Consider the following 19812-nt stretch of genomic DNA (forward strand, 5'->3'; position numbering starts at 1 on the left):
CCTTTTAAGGTTTTTAGGGCCTTTAGGCACTGTGATGGCAACTTAGCCTACAGCTGAAATGGGTTTTTCAGTATCATACCCTGATCCCATCTACATAGTGAAACACACCTCAATGAAAGTGCCAAGTAACAGCATGATTCATATGAAATTGAAATGGAGTTCATTCCTTCTTTAGTGTCAAGGTTCCACCAAAACATTGGTTTTGTACAATGTAGAAGGAATTTTACAACAGCATGTTATTGACCAAAGATTGAGACCATTTTTGAGACAAGCCACTGGGTAATAGCAAGTATATAATTTATTCTGAGTTAATCTGCATGGAAAATTAACTATGCAGAAGAGTAGGCTGTAAATCTACAGCTATTTCACACCCAATATTCCAGTGGGCACTCAGCTCACAATAGCTATCACTTACTATGGAGCAAATCCTCTAGGTAGATGAGCACTGAGATTAGAATTGCAACGATTAAAAGTAACAATTCAGGTTTAAATGCCAATAAAGTACACTTTTAGACTCAATTCTAAATAGAAAACATTCCCTAAAGCTAAATGCTTACAATAAATTTGTAAACAGAAGTGAAATTAGTTCCTTTACCTACATAAAAATACCATTTACTGTGCAACCCAGATTTAAATAAAAGACCAAAATAGTTCATCAATAATATTTACTATATATTTACATGTAATACTGCAATAAACTGGAGTCAATTAACATTATGTTACAAAAAAAGAACAAAACGTTTTAGAAGGTACCAGTACCTTTCACATTATTACATTCATGGAACTGTTCTCTTACATCTCAAATGATCTACCATGATGAGTTAACATGGGGATATAGACAAGTAAACCCTTGAACTGGAGTATATGCTAACATGTCAGTTCCCATTTCAGCAAGGTGCTTCAGGAGCATCAAATTAAAGCCTATAAGCAGCACTAGTTTCAGTAGGATGAACTTAAACATGCACCCAAATTCCTTGCTGATCAGGACCTCATTTTATGGGACTCCACTGACAATCATACAGACTACAACAGTTTTAACTGTACAAGGGCAGGTACCACGTACCTCATTTATTGGCTATATATAAGCAGACTTTTACTTAAAAGGTGAATCATAGCTGGTTGTCCATTACCAGTTACTGACTTAGCAGAAAATTGAATCATCCCTTTAATTTTAGATACATTCACATAAACTTCTGTTGCATGATGCTTAGAACAGTATTTGGATTCAGCTCTTTTGCAAGAAGCGCACCAATTAACGTACCTGACACTTCTTCTAGCCAATCGAGCTGCAATGAAAAATTGTATCCTCTTTGCATATTGCTTTAGAAATATTTATAGTACACTGAAGTTATACATTTTTAAATCACTCAGGAAGTTAAAGTTTTATATATGATCAATTTCTTGAATTCACAGGATAAATGTATGCAAGTAAAATATTGGCAAAATAATTAACATAAAAATAGAATTTCAAAATCAGCTAGCCACAGTAAAAAGTCTAGCCTGCTCTACCAGAGCAAACTTTTACAGAGTAAGTTAGAATGATCTGACACTTTGCCTTTGTTAATCCAGTTAGTAAAGCAGATGTAGGTTCAAGTATTTAAGTCCACACAACAGTAATAGAAGTAAACAATCAAGGTGAGTGTATCTTTGTAGTTAAAGTACTATTCAGAAAAAAAAAAAATGCTTCTGAATGAGCACCTTTACCATATTATGCTATAATTTTGGAACCCCAAAAGACAAGAAAGACTGTAGATGAGAATTGTGCTCAGACCAGATCCCATGCAAGTCTACAGAGACATACAGTACGTTACAGAAATCAGATTGAAAAAATAAGGGTTGGGTTTGGTGGTTGTTTTTTTTTTTTTTTTTTTTTTTGCAAGTATTAGAAAGCATTATCTGTAGTTTATGTCTGTTACATTTTTTGCTCTGCATATAATCAAAGCAAAACATGACATCTGTGTTTTCCCTTCCCTCATTCCAAGGGCCGCACATACACCCCAAAGCAAAACACTGATGATTTGGTTATAAAACTACGTAGTACATTTTCTGAACACAGTTCCTTCAGTTGCAGGTCACGTGTTCATTTAAAGACATTCTTACCCATTACAAGCCTCCCCTTTAATTGCTTAAGATCCAATAGAAAAGCAAATATACAAATATCACAAGTGCCAATCCTGAGATGAAACATGGGAAGTCTGGGTCCAGTTTGATCCTTATTCAAACTTCTGTTTCAGTTTCTTCTGGAAAAGAGCTGGTAGGATGGAAAGGATGGCTAGAATCATGAGAACAAAAACAGAGTTCCAGGAAACAGCTTCCCCTGCTGTTGTAAGTTGGTATAGTGTTGTTCCTGCCTTAATGGCTACAAAAGATGGCGGTGCCACACCTGGAGGGGGGAAGTATAAGGGTAGAACAATAAATTTAAGAAAGATTAATTTCTTTGGGTAAACAAAACCAAGAAAATTCCTAACTCAGTTGTCTAGGTTTTAACACCAAAGCCTCAGAATCTGTTGCCTGTATTTTCTTTTTAAGGTGCAGGTACAGATACAAAATTCAAAGACAAAATCCCATTATCAGAACTGTTTATGCTACCTTTAACGCTGCTGGATGCTAATACAAACACAGGAAACTTAAAAAACTCTGCGATCCAGATTGTGCAGATAGCAAGTTGTCTCTGCAAACTGATTTTTTTTTAGGTTCGTAATGGAAGCTTATAAATTATCTCCTAAACCAATTAAAAATATTTGCAAAAATAAGCAAAACACAAGGTTCAGATGTTTAGCACTACAGTAGTTATGAACGCACTCCTAGGAAGGTATATTATAATAAAATAGATGGGAAGGGGAAGAACAATCCTTCAGATCAAAGTCACTTGTTCTGGCATGACTACACTGAACTCAAAACAGAAGTCTATAGCAGTTCACAGAAGTATAACCATGGAGTGGAGCAACAGTCCTTACTTGTAAAGTGTCCATACAAGGTATGTTTCCTTATAGCCTGCTATCCCCCATCCAGTGCATCAGAATAATCCTGAAGACTTAAGTCTTTTAATGCTAAAAGCTGGACACATCATCAAGAAAGTATAGACACAATACTCTTGTGCAATCTTTCAGCTGCCCAGTAGGTGGTGATCACCACTGAACAAAAGCAAATAATGCCACTTCCGGCTACCCCAAACTGCAGTTCACTATTCAGAATTCTTACCTAGAAAGGTGCCAATGAAAAATACTTTTAATGGCACATTTATTACAGGAGATGTTATATTGATGAACCAATTTGGAAGAAATGGTGTTATTCTCAAAAATATTATGTAGTTAATGAGGTGTTCTCTGTGTCGTTCAACCTGTGCAAAGAAAATAATAAATAAGTAAAATGTCTGCCTTCAAAATAAGCAATGATTTTACTACAAGAGATTTGTGATTTTTTTTTTAATCCATCTTTTGTAGAAATTTAAAAGTTGCAAACAAATCAGTTAAATGATGACTCAAGGAAGAGAGGAAGAGTCAGTGAATCACTGTTACATAGCACTGAAGTTACTCTGGAAACACCAGCCTATGGTAGAGAACTAATATGTCTGAATCAGGTAAGAAGCAGGCCTGCTGCTGTGCTGAACTAACCCTAGCATTAGCTCCGTCACCTCTAACTGCAGTCCAACCAACTCTACCAGCTTGTCATCCTATTCCTAAAGCAATCAAACATGAAACGCAGCTGTATTCCTAGCTTGGAATCTTACCCTGGTCATGGCTCTCGAGTTCATCACAAGGTTTTAAGATTGTGTTGGCAGTAGCCTATCTGCACGTACTTTATAATGTCTAGCATAAACGTCATAAAGAAGCAGCCACATTAGTCCAAATTTGATTTGCAGTCAATTATGTCCTCAAGTCTAGCTCACCTCCTTACACAACTACATCAAAGCCTCTTCTGCTCCCACACTGGCTCTAGAACTCCGGCCCTTTCAAACACCCATAACCCCAAAGCAAATTGTAAGGGTAGCAGAGCATCATCTCTGCTCTATCCTTGCAGGCCTTCACAAAGTCTAAGCCTAAACGTGGCCACGTGGCCCTAGACAGTTGAAACTAAACCACACCTGACTGTAAATCCATCTAAAATCAGGTGCAGCAACTTATCCTAGACACAACCCCGTTTTTTCCATATTAGCTTGAATTGCATTATCGCAGTCAGTCCTGCTATTGTTCAGCAGTACTTCGTTTCTGGTGTTTGGTCTTTTTTTTTTATTTTTTAATTAAATCTTCATGAAGGACTAATGCTTAATCAACAATTAATTCTGTGTAGTGCCAAAACTGTATAGTCTACCTAACCTGGAAACAGTGAGATATGAATCACACATGCAATTATGCAAATTTAGAGTCACAGAGCCAGTTCTGCCAGTGGAAATAGTTACTATTTCCCACTTCAGGAATAGTTTGAAGATTATACTGGGCTTCTAATACTTATTTGGTACAAGATTCACTATTTAATGAAATCAACTGTGTAGGTCGCAGCTCTATATCTTAGTGAGGAACAAGTTCAAGATTTTTTTTGAATCATAAAAATATTTAAACGGAGAACAGAGCAGTAAGTCATGGTTCATACTTGCCAAAAAGATCTGTTTGAAAATGGTTAAGAGCATCAAACAAAACAAAAAAAAAAAAAAACAACAAGGGCTCAAATACCGATCATGCTAGGATTTTGCAAAGCAAAATCTGAAGTTTAATCAGATAATTAGCTTACCAAGTTCCTGTTATCAGATACTTTCCCTTGGCCTAAAGGAAATTGAGCTTGTACAAAAATCAAGCAGCTTGTATGGGATACTTCTCTATATACCACAAAAACAGTGAATTCCAAAAATTGGTAGAAAGTTACCATGTAAGCATATAGTAAGAACACAAAGAGACCCTTTAAACTGGGACAAAAGCAATACCCTTTCCATAGGAAGGGATATGCTGCTGCTGCTGCTCTTAAACACTAAAGCAACAAACTTAGGAATTGCCCTAACCACAATAACATTTACATTTTTACAATCAGACCTACAACAACATATTTTTCATCCTATTGAAAAAAAGACAGCTTTCATCAGTTCTGATGCTCAGGGAGCTATTACTTCAAATCAAAACTAGATAGGCTTCCTACGGCTATTAGCTAACCAAAGGGGTTATCACTGACAAACTCTTCCTAGTTGAGGAGAGCTTCCTCACAGGAAATAGCACAATCAGGAATACTCTGTTGCTTAAAAACATTCAAAAAGTAACTACACGTTGTCAGAAAGGACTCAGAATCCTTTCTTTGCGACTAGATTTATGAGCACAATCCCCGCTAGTTTTCCATCCTATTCCACTACATATTTTCTATAAATTTCAACTTCTTTAGAAACTTACCTGTTCTGACCATTTAACTGCTTTTTCTGTTAAGTATTTGTATACAACTGGCCGTCCCACTAAGTATGAAAGCATATAGCAGAACGAAGCTCCAAGTCCTGAGCACTGAAAAAAAAAAAAAAAAAAAAAGCAGGAAATCGCTAATTAATATTAGCCTTATATCCCTATAATTACACTGACTGGTTAGAGGCTGCTTCTGCACAGTCCTCCATTAAGGAGGAAGAACTTCCTGTACCCGTTCCTTAAGAACTTTGTCGACACTAACTAGTTCCTTTCATCCCAAAGCATTTAGATCGTTATTAACACAAAGTAGACAACGTTGATTACTTGTCAGTTAACACTGAGAGAATGCATTACTTATGTTCCAAGATTAATATCAGGTTCTGCTGGATGCTGAGCAAGTCTGAAGCAAAGGCAACTCTCCAGCTGACTAACACCCAGACGCCTCCATTATTAAGAAAACAGTTTAGTTGTTTGGATCATCATCCAACGCTACACTGAGTTTTGTAGATAACATCCTTCTCACAACACGGTTGAATAAGAACTCATTTATTCCTTGGAGAATAAAGCATTCCCTTATTTCACTCAGCCTGTGATCATTTCACAAGAAAACTGTTTACATGTTTGGTTCTGTTCCAAATGGATAAAAATACATGCCTTAACAAACTATTTTCCGTACTTACCAGACAAACAAGAAATAACGCCAGAGGAAAGGGATAAAGAAACCCTGACAGGATACTGAGAAATATAGACCCAGGGATAGCAAATGTTTGCAAGCTGGATGCATCTTTGTTAAAGAAGTTTTTTTTTGTTTTGTTTTGTTTTAAAAAAAAAAAAGCTACCCAGTTTTTAATCTAATAAGCAGTCAGCATACGTAGTACAATTTGGAAAAACATAAACAAATAGGCATGGCCTAAAAAGATCTTTACATCAAAATACTTGTGCAGAGTAGCACAAACAGCCCAAGCACAGAGAAACAAGAGGTAGATATATCGTTGTCAGATATAAAAATAACTCACTAATTAAAATATGTATTATGTTCTCCCTTCATCTCTGTGCTACCTTTGACATTGTAGCTTTATGGCATTACAGGAAATACAGTTCTGATCTGACATTTAACTAGAATTACGCAGATTTCAGTGACTCTGAAAAGTTCACAGAAACCTCTAGTGATTATGAATTCCATGGAACTGATTGAAATATAAAAAGCCAAACAATCACCCTTGATATCAAGTTCATTACAGACAACAGAACATTTTCCAAGTGCCAAGGTTCTAAGGTAACTATAGCATGCTTGTCAAGTAATCAGTCTGCTGCTGAGACAGTAAATGTCGTCATATCAGCTGATGCAGTAGTTCAATAAAAATGCCGATTCTGTTCTACTTCGTTTATATATTAACTAACATTTTAGTTTTCTTCAAATATAATCTATCATTTGTGAGCTACTCTTGTGAGAATATGCTAGAAGCGAACTACTAATGGCACTTTCAGCATCATTTTTCTCTGGGTTTTGAGAACCTTACTGCATTAAACAATGAAATAGACCTCCTGTAACTTTTGAAAGGCTGAAAAGCTTTATTAACCTGTTAAGTGTTCCAGTTAAGAGTGTGTTTAATGATTAATACATTCAGCACTCAGGGGGAAAAAAAAGTTAAGACAGAACACAGGCAGCCTTTGTGTCTCTCTCCTTAGGCATAAAGTACTTCAAAAGTCTAGCTATCTAAAATAGAAGAGTTTCTTTTTTTTCCTTTTTTTTTTTTTTTTTTTTTAAATGGGCACTGCAGAGATGAAAGGCTTAAAATGTTTTCCTTGAGAAATGATGTAAGGACTTCAACAAGAGCCTCAAACACTTTTAGATGCCTCCGGAAGACTGGAGTGGTAGTTTGTTTTCCTTTAGAATCAGTCATTTTTATCTGTGAATTTAGTTTGCACTTAGCTACTGGAACACTAAAATAAGTCTAATATGAAAGTTAAAATATTGTCCACAGTAGATAGTAGCTGAAGCTGCATGACAATCTTAGACAACATTTACTACTATACAGGCACGCAATTCAATTTCTCTGTATTTAGAAATTGTACTTCCTTACAATCCAAAAAAGCATACTGAAACACTTCAACAAAAAACTTTTCTAAAACACGTATCTTATAAACACACTTTGGTATCTTACCCCTCTCCATCTCAGAACAATAAATTATGTTTGCATTTTTCTTTTCTTTTTCATAGAAAAGAAGTCAGCAAAGGCTTCTCACATCAGAAAAAGGATACAAAACATATGTGGCAAAGTAAGCTACTAACACTTGAACATAAAATGTGTCCTTATATTTCGACAGGACTTTTCCTAAGGCTTTTGCATCATCCATGTCTCTAGGAACCTTTATACATTTTCCTTCTTCTCTGAAAAAAGAAAGAAGAGAAAGTATGGTAGGAGATATAAGTAAACCGTACAGTAAAATTAATTGCTAAATATATAGATAATTAGATACACTAGATCACTGAACTACGTCTGCAAACAAACCGCATCACTATGTTGTGGTAAAATTCTAAGACAAACCTTTGTAATATTTACACTTCTTTGAAATAGAAAAATCCTCAATTTTAGATATTAGCAAGCTTTTTTTTTTTTTTTTTTTCCCTATACATTACAATCCTATCCATTACAATAACCGGCTTCATTTCTACGATTTTTTCTTCTTCTCAAGTTAAGGTCAAAAAGAAACAATTACTCAAACCAAACCTTTAGCAACTGAACAACAGCCAACGTTTCAGCCAAAACTAACTGTAACTGCCTTATGCTAGGGTCACAACATTCCAAGTGCAGCAACACTTCAAACGCAGTGCAGCTTCACCTCACAGACATACAAAGCTTTAAGAGCAAAACCTTATGTCACACCTTAATCTGGTGCAACCCTGGGCAGCACAGTTGAGTATCCTCTCTTCCTCTGTATCAGACTTAGTGACTGGACAGTTGCAAACCGTACTTGTTGAGCAAGTTAATCAGACAAAAAAATTATTACTAAAAGAAAAAAAGAAAGTTGTAAGACAAGCAGGCTTGCATCTTGTCAAACTGTTTATGTTCCCAACATGAGTACTAGATGCAACAAAAAACAGGAAGAATACACGAACCTTGAGCATGAAGGAAGAAGGATGTCACCTTTTTAACAGCAGCCTGCAGTTATAGCAGAGCACAAGGCATTTTAAAAAAAGCCTAGCCCTAACCAAGCATGCTTTGGCTCTCAAGTGAGGACAGTTAAGAACAGTAGTTATCATTGCTCAAGTGACAACAGGTATCTTTTTAAGACATGGTAACTCAACTGTGCAACAGAAACCCCAGGTCAAGCACAACTTCAGTGTTTAAACAGATCCTACTGGTTAGTACGCATTTCAGTATTGCCTTTTGTGTTGTGACATTGGAGATTATACACTCAAAATGGCTTTCTTCCTTTAAATAAGGTTACGTCTATAATTAACTTACATCAGTTCAAAAATCACTTATTCAAAAATCACTTAACCCCATGCAGCCTCCTCCGCAAGTTGATATTGAATGAAAAGCAAACAAATTACATACTTACTCACTAAGTTGTGGGAAATTTTTATATACCAGAAACATAAGAAAAGCAGCCGATGTGAAGATGGACACTAAAATAAGAAGAGATGTTCGAGCTGATCCACCTTCTGCCTGAGCTTTCCCTGAAATTAAATACAACCAGAATTAACAAAAACCCCAACAACTTATCAGAATTCAAGGTTACACTCTAAGGAAAGGTTACGGAAATCTCCACAGAGATCCCATCTTCCCACATAATGCTTGCACTAACATACATAACACACTGCTTACATGCTCTGAAGTCGTCCAAATAAATCTGAAGTTCTTACACTGGCAAACATCCCACAGAAATCAATTTCTGTGGCTGCTAATAATTTAAACCTTAGTTAGATAAATCAGCAGAGAAGAAGTTATTGCAGAACAAATTAAGCCACGCATTTTTAGTTTTGCCATGAAGTCTCCTGAGAGTTAAGACTTAGTAACTTGGAGTTAAGTCTCCAGTATAGGCAACACAACTCCACGACACGCTTATTAACGATTTTGTTTGTAGTTTTCCTAAGGACGAACGCCAGGCACAGCAAGCAGCCAACTAGGTTAGACACACTCATCGGGAGAAAACGCGCGTGAACACACGCCCACAACAGCCCGGGATGTAAAGGTCACAGTTCCCAGAGGCAGGAATTACACCTATCTTAGCTTTAAAACACACGTATCGGAGGTATCTCTTTCTAAGCTGGTAACAGCCCAAGTTCTGCCGTGAGGAACACCCCGCGAGCACACCAGGCGGCACAGCTGCGCTCGGGGCCTCTCCCGCCCTCTCCCCGCACCCCCCGGCAGCTGACGGAGCGCGGGGCGGCCGCAGCCTCGGGGCGGCGGTGCCTCGGCGCCGGGCCCCGGCCGCCGGCTGCTGACGGAGGGGCAGCACAGGCCGCGCCCGGCCCCGCCCCAACCCCTCCCGCCCGCGGCAAGGACGAGGCGCCCCCTTCCCCCCGCCACCTTCCAGAAGCTGCCGCTGCTGCCTGGCGCTCTCGGCCGCGCTGCGCTGCGCCATGGCCGCCGCCGCCGCCCGCCGGCCCCGCTCAGGCCGCGCCGAGCCGGGAAGGGAAAGGAAGGGAAGGGAAGGGGCGGGCAGCGGGGGGGTGGGACCCGGCCGCCCGCCCGCCTCAGCGCCGCGCTGCGCATGCGCCGCTCGCCCAGGGGCGGGAGGGCGGCCGTTGGGCAGCGGGGGGCCGTGAGGGGCGGGGGGCGGTGCTCAAAGAGCTGAGCCCCGGCTGCCGTCGGGTTTGTGCCCTCTGCAAAGCCGCCCTGTGAACGTCCCTGTGTAGGGAACAACAATTGAGTAATCAATCTGACAGGTGATAAGAAGTCCCGCGCTGAGGTGGAATTCCACAGGGTACAGCAGGGCTGCGAGAAGGTTTTGTTTTGTCGCCAGGTGTAGAGAACACGCTTGCACAACGGCGTCAGTCACTGCCAGCAGTCCATAGCCCAAATGCCAGCCACGAGTACAGGCCCTGCCAAATAATAATTAATAAATTAATAATAATAAATGATCCAAAGCATAAATTGTCATCAGGTTCCAAACAAAGCTTTGAGTCACGATTCAATTCCACATGAATCCTTAATTTACTTGTTTTTTTCTTGCATTTAGAATCTGCTTATTTCGAATTTTATCATTAAATCTTGTAATTCCCTTTTAATATTTGTATTTGGTGTTTCAGAAATGCTAGTGCCCAGAGGAGCCAGTCAGGCCTATGGACTTGTTGCTGTGGACATTGGTTCCAGGTGACAGAACCCTTTGTTCTTCCAAACCATTACACTAGGACATTGTACACACTGGTGAGATGGGAACTGCTGACACCATAGCAGATAGCTCTTTTCCCCTATTGTAAATGCATATCGTGTTCATCGTGTCTCTGTGATTCTCCCACTGCTCCTGGTACTCCAGGTAAAGTGATCCAAATAGCAGGACTTCTTCCTTAGCTGGATGGCTTCTGACATAATGTTAAATTGATTTTAAGCTGAATAGTGTTGGAAGTAAAATTATCAATCACATTTTCACTGTACAAAAAAATTTCTACCAAGTCATCCTGAATCAGAAGAGAAAAAGCTTGTACTGGAAGATTTAAATAAAATGCATACTATGGTTTAAAATCTGTAGAGCACATTCTAAATGCTGCTAAGCTGGCCTTTATTTCATTTTGATACAATGGATTGTACCATGGGGCATGAATCAGTGTGGAATGGTTGTTGTTCAGTAATCACTCAGAGCCAAGGAGTCAGGCAGAGTCTGCTCAGTAGATACCTGACTTCTCACTGATCTCTGCTTTGTACTGCATAGCCTCTGTGCTTCCTAAGTGCAGGTAACCTAACAACACAAATTAGGCAAACATCTGACTCTTGCTAAAGTCTCCTGCAGTTCCCACTGTTCCAGACAGCACTGTAACACACGCAACAAATAATTACAGAAATACAAATTCTCTCCGCATCTCCCCTTCTATTCAGTACAAGTGCACAGCCTGCAGATGGTTCCCAAGGCACTGATTCTGCAGTAAGCTCCCAGCGCTACCCTATATAATTACAAATAGAGAAAAGAAGATAACTACTCAGCTCCAGCTCTCTGAGTTGCTGCCAGTGTGAAATCTGAGGATTAATTAACTTAATCACTTTGAAGTTGAAATATACTACATACGTGATATTTGTTAACTACATTATCAGAAGACTCTTAGACTGTCTATTTTATGCTCTTTTTGGTTCCCCTCAGGGGAATACTGCTGTTGAGAACGCTTTGGCTGTTTTACGAAACTTTGAAACTGTCAGTGGTATTTAATATCCTGTGACCATTTAAATAGTCACCTCCAAAGACATCCATACCTTAGAAATATCAGCGGAACCTCTGTGTTCAGTCACAAGAAAAGTGACATGTCTGGGGAATGTCCCTTAGGACTCTGTAAATAAAGTAACTCAGAACCTATATTTAAAAAGTTAATTTAATTTTGTTTACTGGAAAGAAAACCATGACTGAAAAATACAACCATAAGCTGTATTCTTAAGGGTTCAGAAGAGAAACAGTTTTGGTAACTTGGAACTCAGTGAGTGATCGAGGAAACTTTCAATACAAGTTTGAGATCAGCTGTGCTGGAAACAGCTTCGCTCCACAAGGTACTGGGAATGATAGCTGTGGACTGAAAATAGATTTACTCTCTTCATGTTTAAAGTATCACCTATATATAATATATAATTTCATAAACAGTCTAAAATCTCCTCTGTCTTTGGAGCTTCTTTCTAAATCCCTCCTGATAAGGAACATATACTGCACAATACAGTGTTTGTCAGAGAAAGAATGATAAAAGTGCTCTGATCTCCAGTTGGATTTGCTCAGTGACTTTGCCAGTGGAAGCAGTGCTCTCTGTTATCTGTTCTCTGAGGCTATAGACAGAATTACGCAATTATCTACAAGCTTTGTATGAATCAATTTTTGGAAAATGTACCTTCAACACAGAATATAAGACTTCTTTCAGAATCACAGAACCATCTAGGTTGGAAGAGATCTCCAAGATCATCGAGTCCAATCTCTGACCTAACACTAACCAGTCCCCACTAAACCATATCACTAAGCTCTACATCTAAACGTCTTTTAAAGACCTCCAGGGATGGTGACTCCACCACTTCCCTGGGCAGCCCATTCCAATGCCTCACAACCCTTTCAGTAAAGAAGTTCTTCCTAACATCCATTTCTAGATTGCCCAAAATAATCAAAAAGACCTAGGCACTCAACCTGAAGTGTGAAAAATACCTAAAACTCAAATCAACTTACCTGAACCAAGTCACTCACCAACACTTAAATCAGTCTCCCAAAGCATGTTCCATATGGCAGATTTCATGACACACGGAAGAAAAAGGCAGCTATAGTTTCAAAAAGAAGAGCCAAATCTCAATTTTCTTGCTCCGCAGATAGCTGAGCCACCATCCCGTAAATCCCTTGTTCTGCTGGCAACTCCAGGAACAGAGAGGGGTTTTAGGACGCTCACAGTCAGAGCAAGAAAGTCCTTTTCAATTGGGAATAAACAGGAAAAAAAAATACCTCTAACTTGGAAATGAAACTAGAGAATCATAGAATAAATAAGGTTGGAAAAGACCTTCAAGATCATCTGGTCTAACCATCACCCTACCACCAATGTCACCCACTAAACCATGTCCCTAAGCACCACGTCTAATCTTTCCTTGAACACCCGGACAGGCGGTGATGCCTGTCCCAGTGCCTGACTGGTCTGAGAAGTAATGTCTCCTGATTGTTTTACTTGCCGAAGAGCAGCGCTCTTTGTTCAATTCTTGAATTGTTGCAGAGTAGGGGCATGGCATTTCCATTTTTCCATTCCCCAGTGACATCACCCAACTACCAGGACTTTTCTGCTGTGATGGAGGGAGGCTTGGCAACTACATCAGCCAGTTCCCTCAGGACCCTGGGATTCTTCTCATCAGGTCCCGTAGACCTGTACCTCTTTGGATTCATCAGCTGGTCTCGAACCTGCTCTTCACTTACGGTGGGTGGGACTCTGCTCCCCCAGCCTCCATCTATGGGTTCAGGGAAATGAAAGATGTGGGAAGCCCTTCTACCAGTGCAGACAGAGGCAAAGAAGTTGCTGAGTACCTCCGCCTTCTCCTTGTCTTTCATTACCAATTACTCATATAGAAACTCACTCCTAATATAAGAAATTAGCCAGCTATAATCACTCACACACTACTGTTTTCACCCCTTGGTTTATTTTCACAAATGTTAAAGGCGCATGGTGGGTCTTGGGGACTCCTCCTGTCTCCCCAGCGCAGCAGCCCGAAGGGAGCAGGGGCCTCTTTTGTGCTCCTCCTCGAGGCTGTGCGCAGAAGGGCTGCCACCTCTCACACAAGGGCTGGCAGATGGGAAAGAAGCACTCACAAAACCCTAAGAATTGGCAAAGATCTTTATTGCCAGGTGGCTCCAGGCTAATGCCTGGAGTGGAGCCTGAGCGATGAGGAATATGGAGCTTGCCGAGCCCTTCTGCACAGCTGGCGGTGTTCCTTGAGGACCTGTTTCAGAGAGCTGTCGAGGTGGTCCCCTGTTTGTTGTGGCTGAGGTGGATCCACTTCCATAGGTTCTTCTTCATCTTGTGGACCCACCTCCATGGGCTCCGCGGGTTGGAGAACGAGCCAGTCCCTGGCAGGGACTGCCCACACAGGCTGCCTTGCATTGGGCATATTTTCCGGCCACGGTGCCGCACCAGGACGCCTCCCAGTTCCGTGCCTCGGGTCCATTCGGTTCTCCGCTTGATGTTCATTCACGGAATCCCTGCTGTTATCTGTCCCTTGGCCACGGCTGGGTCTCGCATCGCACTCCGTCCGCTGGGCACGGCTCCGCTTCCCGTGGTCCTCCAACCCACGCTCTCCGCCTTTGCTGCCATCACTGGACCTCCAGCTAGGCCCAGGCCTGCTGCTGGTGTCCATCAGAGGGGCCGGTCTGCTCCCCACATCGCTTCGGCTCCAATGGTATTTATCATAAGTGCCTCTGGGCCGGGCACCAGACACCTCCTGGGCACTGGTGGTTCTTGTGCTGGAGGTGCTGGCCCTCGACCCATGACGCATCCTCGCAGAGGCAGACATCCTCCTCAGTGGTCCTAGGAGCAATTGCTTGTCCTCGCGCTGAGAAGGGCTGCTGCTTGCCTCTAGCCTCGCTCCTATCTCTGGCCTTCCTTCAGCCGCTGGCTTTCAGAAGACCAAATCGCTGAGCAAGTGGCGGGCCAGTGGCAGGGGGGCCCTTTTATAGGGCCTGGGGCAAGGGCGAGGCCGGGGGTGGCCACTGTGACCTCTGCAAAGCTCTGTGATGGAGCGGCCCGTGCGAGGCCGAAGGTGGCTGCCTTGGGAGAGGCCCGGAAGATGCCCTCATGTGGAGCAAGGATGAGGGTTGGGGGGGCTGAGGGCCCCCTTTTCTGGGGCTGGCTTCCCCCCCAGGCCATTTGGCTTGCCAGAGAGAAAGGCTGCTCCGTGCAACCCTGCCTCGACCCGTTTTTTTCTCCAGATCTCCAAGGGTCAGAATCTCTCATTAACAAAAAGAAAAGCCCACCAACGAAACCAAACCAGACCAATTCAGAAGGCTAAAGCAGTCAAAACGGAAGTACCCATTACAGAATCACAGAATCACAGAATTTCTAGGTTGGAAGAGACCTCAAGATCATTGAGTCCAACCTCTGACCTAACACTGACAGTCCCCACTAAACCATACCCCTAAGCTCTACATCTAAACGTCTTTTAAAGACCTCCAGGGATGGTGACTCCACCACTTCCCTGGGCAGCCTGTTCCAGTGTCTAACAACCCTTTCAGTAAAGAAGTTCTTCCTAACATCCAACCTAAACCTCCCTTGGTGCAACTTTAGCCCATTCCCCCTCGTCCTGTCACCAGGCACGTGGGAGAACAGACCAACCCCCACCTCGCTACAGCCTCCCTTGAGGTACCTGTAGAGAGCGATAAGGTTGCCCCTGAGCCTCCTCTTCTCCAGGCTGAACAAGCCCAGCTCCCTCAACCGCTCCTCGTAGGACTTGTTCTCCAGGCCCCTCACCAGCTTCGTCGCCCTTCTCTGGACTTGCTCGAGCACCTCCATGTCCTTCTTGTAGCGAGGGGCCCAAAACTGAACACAGTACTCGAGGTGCGGCCTCACCAGAGCCGAGTACAGGGGGACGATCACTTCCCTAGCCCTGCTTGCCACACTGCTTCTGCTGTTGGCCTTCTTGGCCACCTGAGCACACTGCTGGCTCATATTCAGCCGACTATCCACCATCACTCCCAGGTCCTTCTCTGCCTGGCAGCTCTCCAACCATTCCTCTCCCAGCCTGTAGCGCTGCTTGGGGTTGTTGTGCCCCAGGTGCAGGACCCGGCACTTGGCCTTGTTGAACTTCATACAGTTGGCCTCAGCCCTTCGGTCCAGCCTACCCAGATCCTCCTGCAGAGCCTTCCTACCCTCGAGCAGATCGACACACGCACCTAACTTGGTGTCATCTGCGAACTTACTGAGGGTGCACTCGATCCCCTCACCCAGATCATTGATAAAGATATTAAAAGAGGACTGGCCCCAGTACCAAGCCCTGGGGGACGCCACTAGTGACTGGCCTCCAGCTGGATTTAACAATCGTATCTGAACCAAAAGGAAGAATGCTTTTCTGACCTGCTGGAAAGAACCAAAATACATTTGACAGTCGCTAGAGTGGTAACTAAGTGGTCAGCTATATGAAGTCACTTCCTTCTGTGGGTGGTTGGATGGAACATTTTATTTTTATCAAATTGAAAGAGCTGTCTTCCCACAGCAGAGAAAAACTTGTATTTGCTTCTTTTTTGATTCACGCCTGGATAGACTGATGGAGCACATGTCACATGGCTGAGTCACTGACATTGCCAATGCGTTGTAGACTGAGTCACGCTGATTGTCAGCAAGGGGAAGGAGGAAGAGAGACTGAGAGTGATCGTACTTCTGAGAGCTTCTGGCTGAAAACTATGAGTTTAAACTTCAGAATAATGTAGCTGACTTTGCTGTAAATAGAACTTTGCTGGCATCTCAGAGAGGCAGTAGCAAAATGAAGCTGCAACAACCTGAAAGGCAGAAGACTTCAGAGCTTGCGTCAGTGCCTGAGACCATTCCCAGGGCAAAGCCCAAAATTTCCAAGCACTCACTACATTGTCTCTGGAGCACTTTAGGCCTGGTATGGCTCAGTGATGGGGCTGAGCTATCTGTCAGCTTGGGGCCAGGGGGGGTTGGTTGCTGAGGTAACTGATTTCCCAAATGCAAAACTGGCTTGGAAGCAAGAGGGGAAAGTGAAAATCCAACAGGAATCCCAATGAAGAGAAAGTAGATGGCTTGAACCAGTTCAGATGGGAGGGTGGCCAGAGGCCCTGCTCTTGGAGCACAGATGGGCAAAGAACCTGACAGCCATTCTGAGAGAGCTACAGGAGGTCTGAAGTATAGCAATAAATACGCACAATATCCAGAACTGTGGGATATGATTGCCTATTCAAAAGTTCTGAAAAAATTTATATTAGCAGATCTAATTTACGTCAACGAAAATGCAAATTCAGATGTAAATTTAAGACCTCTGCCTGCCTTAACAAAGTTTTACAGTCCTATGAAAACTATACCTGGGATGAACATGTTAACCACACTGTAATTCCCCAAGTCATGCATATGCTCTTATTGTTTTACAGGAAGGTCCTTCCTCAGCTTAATTTATGTCACTTGGGAAGGAAATCAAGATAACAAAATCGTGTATACAACTGTGCTGATGTAACAAATAGACAAATCCTAAGTACACATGGCCTTTTTACCACCTTTCACTGATTTGTTTAAAGACACTATAAAATAGTTCATGAACGTTGTTCCAAGAAGTTGACTTTAATGTAATTAAAGCACATCTAACTTCATTTATCTATATGGATGCAGTGTTCATATATAAACTAGTTTTAAGAGAGTTAAGGGTTTGTAAAGGAGTCACTTTCCCTCGTTTCTCTTAACTGTGGCTTTGCAGGAGTACAATAAAAAATGCTTGGAGTACTGCGTAGATTAAGCAGTATCTGTCAGAAATTAAACCTCTAACATTTATGTGATTGTGATTATGTCCAAATTACACTTTAAATCAAATAAACCCTTTGCATGGAATGGGGTTTGTGTATTTTGATCAGCTTATACCTCATATTTTTGTTAGTTATAGTAAAAGCCTTGAGGATGTAACTGATGAATAAGCATCTGCATGGAAGGCAAGTTAGGATGGAATGTGCTGATAAAAGTGAATAGAAAAATGTCACCCAGTGAGATGCACAGAAATAAGCACACATTTGTAGCTGGATAGTCCTGGTTGTGTGCATGAAGGATTAGAAATATCTTGGCACGAGAGCCACAGGTAATGAAAGCTTTTGTTTGTAAAAGTCCGTGCTCAAGGACAAAAGACGAAAACCAAATTAAAGAACAAGCGAGAGCCAAACTTCTAAGAATTAAATTGTTTTGAGTCTGAACTCAGGAATCATAACCATTTGGATTGTTTTCTCTCCTGGTAGTTTCTTTATACGAAGGTGTATTTGTTAACTCCTATTGTACATTTTGTGTACATACCGTATCTATGTACCTACAAATGTACAAAATACACCTTTTAAGTCAATTTTCATTCTTAGTAGTGTGTATGCATCTTATTGCTGCTAAATTAATTAGAAACAGTAAAATAGATAGCTATGATGTTTCTATTCCAAAAGTTAAAAATAAAAGTCAGATTCTCCTTTCTGATGCAGCTTTTGCTCCTCCTAAGTAGTTCAGAGATCACCTTAAATAGCTTGCTAGATTTTTTTTCCCCCCACCACATTCTCCAGTGGTGTATATGAAACAGGCAAAGAAGCTTTTCTGGTTAGTCTGCTCATATCCTGTAGTTGAATTCTCCTGATCTGGCCTATAAGGCTCTTCCAGTAACTAACCATTCATTATGACTGGGCTGATAACCACACGACAATGAACAAATGCATAACTATTCGCAACCACACACAGAGTTAGTTTTTAAGAAATATATACCAGGTCATCATTAAACCAGTATTCCGCAACAGAAAATAATTAAAATTCAGGGCAACATCAAAGGGACAGAATGTCAAAATTGAAACATTTTTAAAAAGCTGCTAACATTCTGAGAAATTAATTGCTATATGTGTTTTCCTATGGGAAATTATTAAATTAATTGAAAAAGCTATAATATGACTGGTAATACTTACTATCATGATAAATGAGCATCATGGAATCTGTTGTTAATCAGAATTAGAGATTAAATGGGGATGGACTTGTAAGTATAGACTGTTTTCACCTAAGGCAGTTCTTTGAAAGAAACCTCTTCGTTTTAATCTTGAACATTATGCACCCAGTCCTAGACACGTTTCCAGTTGAATGGCTTGGCTGAATGCAGAAAGACAGATCTACAAATGTCTGTGATGAGGAAATTCACACACTTTTTCTACTGCACACAACAGTAGGTCCTTTTTGCTCATACACAGACAACAGAATTAGCTTTTAGGCCCACTTCCCTCAACAAAATTGGATAAAACCAACGACTGCAGAAAATAAATGTCAGATGCTTGTATAAAACTTACTATTAATTAATATTATTTAAGGATTTCTGAATAAGCAAGGCTAGTAGAGAAAAAAAATGAATGCACAGGAAGGTTTTATAAGAACTAAAAAAAGCTGGTATGTTATTATTCTGTAGTAATCCTTATAGTAGCTGAACCAGCATGTTTGCCTTTTACATAGAATTACTTGCTGTACTGGTGATACAGTTTAATGCAAATACTTTAATAAGCTTTCAACTAGATTTAGCTGTAGCAATTCCTTATTTTATCATGTCACCCCAGCACAAATTTGAATCCAAATTCATTTCACATTCTGAAGAAATGTTCACACGCATTTCACGTTCTGGTCACGAAAGGCCAGGGGTTGAACAGCAGAATCCTGGCAAGCTGGAACCAAGGTGTATGAGGAGTGCTCAAGGAGGAGGAAGCTGACATAGCTCTTATTATCCCAAGAACATGATATTGGCCAGCATGCACCATTCCCACACCTTCAGAAAGTGAAATGAAGGGCACGTTTTCCACTTTGTTACTTCACAAAACGTGTGGAAAAGTTATAGAGACTTGTGCAGCCACAGACATGGGTACTGGCAATGCGGTTCTCGTGTTTCCTCACACACTCCCTACTTTGCTGTTGCAGCTACCGGAATTAGCATGCAGGAATCCTGAGGTGTGTTTGTCCCAAAGGCCATGCTAACAGCTAATTTTAATCTAGCTGTTGACCACCGAGAACCTGGAAGCCACTGGATTATGAATTTCAGGGTCAGCTCTGTACTAAGCTAGCCTC

The 19812-nt window shown here is 41.4% G+C and overlaps 1 protein-coding gene across 1 annotated transcript; it reads right to left on the reverse strand.

Moving 5' to 3' along the window:
- Nucleotides 1–277: 277 nt before the first annotated feature.
- On the reverse strand, nt 278–9971 carry TMEM41B (transmembrane protein 41B). Its single transcript, XM_032188409.1, has 7 exons — nt 9914–9971; nt 8943–9060; nt 7639–7767; nt 6056–6149; nt 5373–5477; nt 3202–3340; nt 278–2383 (listed from the first exon to the last, which is right to left on the reverse strand). The coding sequence occupies exons 1-7, from the start codon at nt 9966–9968 to the stop codon at nt 2214–2216; spliced, it is 810 nt and encodes a 269-aa protein (XP_032044300.1). The 5' UTR covers nt 9969–9971; the 3' UTR covers nt 278–2213.
- Nucleotides 9972–19812: the final 9841 nt, after the last annotated feature.

This window comes from Aythya fuligula, chromosome 5, assembly GCF_009819795.1.
Source record: "Aythya fuligula isolate bAytFul2 chromosome 5, bAytFul2.pri, whole genome shotgun sequence".
NCBI lineage: Eukaryota > Metazoa > Chordata > Aves > Anseriformes > Anatidae > Aythya > Aythya fuligula.

Bases quoted from the DNA above. Each gene is read 5' to 3' on its own strand.
- TMEM41B (XM_032188409.1), bottom strand. From the start codon at position 9,968: ATGGCGCAGCGCAGCGCGGCCGAGAGCGCCAGGCAGCAGCGGCAGCTT. The intron at 5,478-6,055 runs GTAAGTACGGAA...TTTTTTTTTCAG, and splicing joins CGTTATTTCTTGTTTGTCTG to TGCTCAGGACTTGGAGCTTC. The intron at 2,384-3,201 runs GTAAGAATTCTG...TCCCCCCTCCAG, and splicing joins TTTCATTGGCACCTTTCTAG to GTGTGGCACCGCCATCTTTT.